This window comes from Humulus lupulus, chromosome 4 (genome assembly GCF_963169125.1).
Source record: "Humulus lupulus chromosome 4, drHumLupu1.1, whole genome shotgun sequence".
Classification (NCBI taxonomy): domain Eukaryota; kingdom Viridiplantae; phylum Streptophyta; class Magnoliopsida; order Rosales; family Cannabaceae; genus Humulus; species Humulus lupulus.
The window spans coordinates 220,086,446-220,092,003 of NC_084796.1; the positions used below are offsets into that span (position 1 = coordinate 220,086,446).

Genomic DNA, 5,558 nt, shown 5'->3' on the forward strand with positions numbered 1-5,558 from the left:
CATTTCGTCTAGTCTGGTCTCGTGGCTTTGGTACGTATTGATCTAATAGTATTAACGGGCAGTGGGTGTGACCAGGGAATAAAGGTGCTTTGTCAGACGAAGGTGATGGTCGTGTTGTGGACGTACGTGAGATGACGAAGATGCACAAGGAGTGATGATGGCTATGTTGGTTGCGCTGCATGTGGTTGGAGGGTCGATGTCTTCTCTTCTCATTTGTTTGCTACAATTCAATCTCTATCTGATGTTATTTTGCGGGTCACTGATAATAATGTATTATTTAGTGTGTTTTGTTTGGGTACCCATAAATACCGAAACTTTGTTCTTTTGACTATGAAAGTACTAAAATGTGGAGCAACGTTTAGTTGACACACTCAATAGCCAGATTTGACCGTTAGTACTGAAAGGTTAAAAATAAAAAATAAAAAATAAAAATTTTGAAACTTTTACCGAAAAAAAATTAGAGGTATTTAGGACATAAATATTTAATGTTTTACATTTGTTACAGTTAAATATCTAATTTTTTATTTTTACGGCAAAAATACTCCATGTTCAATATATGTTAAAGATAAATACCTAATTTTTTTTTTGCAGTAAAAATACATAAAGTTGCTAAAACATTACTTTTTTGATGGAATTGTTAATCATATTAACTAAGCAGACATTTGTCACTCTATAATCGGTCAATTTCATATTTATTTATTTTTAAATATTTTAAATTAGAAAAATGAATTGAAAAAACATTTTAAATTAATACAAATTTTAAAAAATACATATTTTGATAACAAAAATACCTAAATTACATAATGATACATATGGTATTGAAAATAATAATGTTTTAAAAACTTTAAGGATATTTTTGCTGTAAAAATAAAAAATTAAGTATTTAACTATAAAAAAGGTAAAACATTACGTATTTATGAAGTAAATATTCCCAAAAATTAATTAATTTATAGATCCATCATCTGGAACAATATATATGTCAATTTTTTTTTTTTTAAAGAAACCAATAGAGATTCATCCGCACAACAAGAAAGCCTGATTGATTGAACATGATTTGTTATTGTAAATAATCAGGGTTTAGTATGCTTATATTGGTTATCTCTTTCTAAAATTTTGTATTTACTCTCATAGAATAATCGATTTGTAATTCACTATGTTCGATTTACAATTAAAAAAAAGAAATCTCTTATTCTAAATTAAAAGAAGAATATTTTGGCTCTCGTTATACCATTAAATTTGTGATTAACACTTCCCAAGAATTTTTAAACCAAAATTGGGATTGTTATGAAATTTTTTCTCATAACTTTATTTATTTGAGAGGAAATTCCAGTAATTTTTCATCCTAATAACTACACTACTATATTGTGAATCAATTTTTTTCTTGAGGAAAAGGGAGTTAAAATTATTTTAGGAAATTTACAATGACTATATTTGCATTTGCTCATGAGTTAAACTACATTTACGTTGATAATGTAGCATAATAAAGAGAGGAAATAAACAAAAATACTTAAAACCATACAAAATTTTCAAGAATATCAGCAGTGCATTTATTAATTTTATATGCATATATATCATAAATGATTTGTAAAATGTTTCAATAGACTCCTAAATCTGATTTTAATTAAAGTTTTTTGAACTAAAATCACCAATAATACATCAAACTAACAACTTATAAGAACAAAAACACAACTATTCTGCCTAAAAATTGTATTGTTATATTCAATTTTTTGTTCCTCAGAATCTGATTTAAGAATTTATTTGAATTATTTTACAAAACACAAACACGTGGTACAAACATGTAAAGAGTTGTCAAAACACAGGGTGCAAGCAATTGATGAGACAAAACATAAGTTCCAAACAGATAATAAAACACATGGTCCAAAAATATATAAACCTTCAAATTATGGAGAAAATTGACAATGATTATATTTGTTTTTGCTCATGAGTTAAACTACATGTACGTTGAGAATGTAGCATACATAATAATAAAGAGAGGGAATAAACGAAAATAGTTAAAACCATACAAATTATTTAAGAATATCAACAGTGCGCATATATTAATTTTATATGCATACATATATATATATATATATCATATACATATACCAATAATGCAATCTAGATATTTTCCTTGAATATATGGCCTTATTAATTACACGTACGACTGCCCAAGTCTTCGTTTAAGGCCCTTATAAGGAGGGGCAGCTGAGATTTTATAGACTTTGACTCATTAGCCTTTGCTCTATAGCCTCATTCTAAAACCCCCAACCAAAAAAGGAAAAATTTAATACAACTAATTTAATAATGTGTTACAATTTTGGTACGGACTACAAAAAGTCAACCTCCACATGCTCCTTATCATCAATATTTTTCTTAATAATAATAATAATTATTATAGTCTTCTCTTCTCTACCTTGATTGATCATCGTTTTGTCTTCCAAAGTTCAAGCCAATTTTCCTAGACTCGAGGAAATTCTTCCTCTTAGGCTCACGAGAAGAAATGTACTCCAAGAAGCTTGAAAAATCAGTGTCCTTGTAACGCTTTGGATTGGCTTCATTGGTGAGTTTTGGTGAAGGTGAAACCATGTGCATGAATGGCAGACTATGCAATGATGCCACTGAAATCCGAGCTCTCATGGAGTTTACAAGAACCCTATGTAGAACACTCTTGTACTTTCCATTGCTAAATATCTGTAATGATAATTAAATTTAATTATTCATTAATACACAAGTCAACCCATATAATATAAACCAAATAAAAATATTGTGAAGTAGTAGTGTCACACTACACATGATGTATGAACATTTGATTATATTGTCTATAAATTAAGTAGTTAAAAAAAATTGAAAATTATTATTATGACGTACCTCAAGATGATCACCGACGTTGACGACGAAGGAGCCGGGGATTGGATCGACGGTGAGCCATTGATCTTGGAACTGGATTTGAAGGCCTTCAACTTCATCTTGGAGCAAAAGAGTGAGGAAACCATAGTCGGAGTGTGGAGGCATCCCTAGGGTTAAATCAGGTTGTGGACAAGGTGGATAGCAATTCACAACCATTAGCTGGCTCCCATCTTCAAATTTCTCCATGATGTTGTTGTCCTTGTCTTTTTCTTCATCTTTTGTTGTGGTGTTGGTGGTGGTTCCCACAATCCCTAAGCTCTCCACAATGGCCTCCATTAATATTAGGAATAAGCTTTTGGTTTCTTTTGCGTAGGTAGCCGCCAAATTTCTGTTTGAGTTAAAATAATAATATAAACCCAAAATTGGTTAGTATTATTAGAAAGAACAAATTAAAAAGGGTTCAATTTTTGTATAATTAATGATGGTGGCTGTAATCCCACAAGCATAGGATTGATAGCCATCAAATTGAAGTTAATTAATATTTGGATACACTCTGGGAAAAAAAAAGACTGAATTCCAAGAAGGTGGAAAGAAGAGAGAGATTTATTATATTAAGTAATATTAAAAAATTAGGCCGGTACCTAAAGTCTACTGGTGAAGAAGGCCATTGAGGAAGAACATCAGATATGGGATGGCAGACAAGCTTGAGAAAGTCCCTCCAACAAAAGACTTTGTCTTTAGTTTGGTTAAAGCTTGTTCCATAGCGCACTGGGGCCTTCATATCAGAAGACATGTACTTAGCTCTCTCCTCATGTGGAAGCTCAAAGAATTTTGTGCTTACTTCCATCATATCCCTAATCACTTCTTTTGGAATGCCATGGTTCACAACCTACATTAATTCATTTACAAAAACTATTCAAAACCCATGTATATATATATATATCTGTATGTATAGTAATCAATCCTCATATTTGGAAATATATATTACCTGAAAGAAACCATATTGCTGACAAGAGTTTTCAATGGATTTGAGGACTTGGGGTCTCTTGGAACTTTCCATAAGGTCAGAGAAATCAATGACAGGCAACTTAATAAGATTGTTGCTGTCTTTGGGAGAAGTAGTAGTAGTGGTTGTTGTTGGAGTTGGCTGATTATGATTTTTGTGGGTGATAATGTTGGGTCGTTCTTCAAGTGGCAAAATGTACTTGTCAGGCACTTTAGTTATGCCACTTTCGTAGAGGTGCTTTACTCCTTTCTGGTAGTACTTGAGTAATTGTTGGCTTTGTTGTGACTCATTCTCTCCCACCTCATCATGAGGATCAGCACTCTTGGACATTGCTATTGCTGGAGACATAATAATAGGCTTTAGCACACACACCTGAAATGAAAGTAGTTTAAAACAACACATGTTATTATTTGGCATCAAATATATATAGTAGTAATAATAATAATAATAATTTCAGATATATATATATATATATGTACACATATATACTACTTGCCTGAAAATAAAAGAGGGAGGGAGGGAGAGAGAGTAGTATTGATAATAAAAGGGATGGTGGGGAATAATAATCTTGGACCAAAGGAGGAAAAAAATGAGCAAGTTGGGTTGAGGATTTTGGGTAGTTTATTGAGGATATATATAGTGGTGGAGGAAGGAGAAAGAAACAGTAGCAAGTTTTGAATAAAACCGGCTTCGGTTTTAAAAAATACCGTTGACAAAAATTTATTCAGTCAGCTCACAGGTTGGGTTACTGGGTCATTTGGGTACCATTTCTACAAAACTTTCAACTGTTGTGGCTTTGTCTTCTTTTATTCATAGGACCTAGCTACTCTCTTTTGATGGTGATGAGTTGAGCTATATATGATATATATATCTCTCTCTATATATTTTTTATTATATCTATATAAATATACATATATACTTTTCCAAAATATAATTATTAATGAATAAATAAACATAAAATTAAATATATGGGAGGATGCAACGGCTGACTTTTGGGCATGCAGCTCATATATATTGAGAACGGTCCCTTTCCTTTATTTGGTCTTTACTATTAAATATTCATATAAATTTCCTTTGTAATCGAGAACGTCCACTTTGTTTTTTATTTCGTAGATATGCCAATAAAAAGTATATTAATGTATATATTACTTTAATTAAAAGATATTACATGTGGTAAATAAAGTACTACTAGTTAAGATTAATGCTATAATATACATAATGGCTATGATGAGAGACCCCTTTGATCTTATTATATACATATACCATATATTTAATGATTATTAATTCTCTAAAAGACTCAACTTGTTATTACACGGTCATGTGATAAAAATACACATATTTTTATTTAGATGAACAGTTTTAGTCACTAGTCTAGTCCTTAATATATAATAAACTAAATTATTCTCGATCTTGTGTGTTGGATAATTGATAATTCAAAGTCTGAGTCATATCACATTTACGGTTGCTCATAATTGGTTCACACCGTTTTTGACTGGCTGTTAGAAATTTCATTAATTAAATTGTATATAAAATAAGAATTTAAACTAATATCTAATTCACCATTAGGGCTTAGTATTCCAATCTAATGAGTACGTTGGATTTTATTGATTTGAAAAATTGTTTGTATGATCACCTTTTTAAGATTGTATATCAGGATATGCATTATACCTTTTGAAAAGATGCCCTTATAATTATTTAGATATTG

General features: G+C 30.6%; 1 protein-coding gene across 1 annotated transcript; it reads right to left on the reverse strand.

Moving 5' to 3' along the window:
* Window positions 1-2,109: 2,109 nt before the first annotated feature.
* Window positions 2,110-4,481, reverse strand: LOC133831222 (probable 2-oxoglutarate-dependent dioxygenase SLC1). Its single transcript, XM_062261435.1, has 5 exons — window positions 4,350-4,481; window positions 3,836-4,225; window positions 3,489-3,736; window positions 2,869-3,235; window positions 2,110-2,691 (listed from the first exon to the last, which is right to left on the reverse strand). Exons 2-5 carry the CDS (start codon window positions 4,199-4,201, stop codon window positions 2,410-2,412), a joined length of 1,263 nt encoding a protein of 420 aa, XP_062117419.1. The 5' UTR covers window positions 4,202-4,225; window positions 4,350-4,481; the 3' UTR covers window positions 2,110-2,409.
* Window positions 4,482-5,558: the final 1,077 nt, after the last annotated feature.

Bases quoted from the DNA above. Each gene is read 5' to 3' on its own strand.
- LOC133831222 (XM_062261435.1), bottom strand. From the start codon at position 4,201: ATGTCTCCAGCAATAGCAATGTCCAAGAGTGCTGATCCTCATGATGAG. The intron at 3,236-3,488 runs GTACCGGCCTAA...TAACTCAAACAG, and splicing joins TCTTCACCAGTAGACTTTAG to AAATTTGGCGGCTACCTACG. The intron at 2,692-2,868 runs GTACGTCATAAT...TTATCATTACAG, and splicing joins ACGTCGGTGATCATCTTGAG to ATATTTAGCAATGGAAAGTA.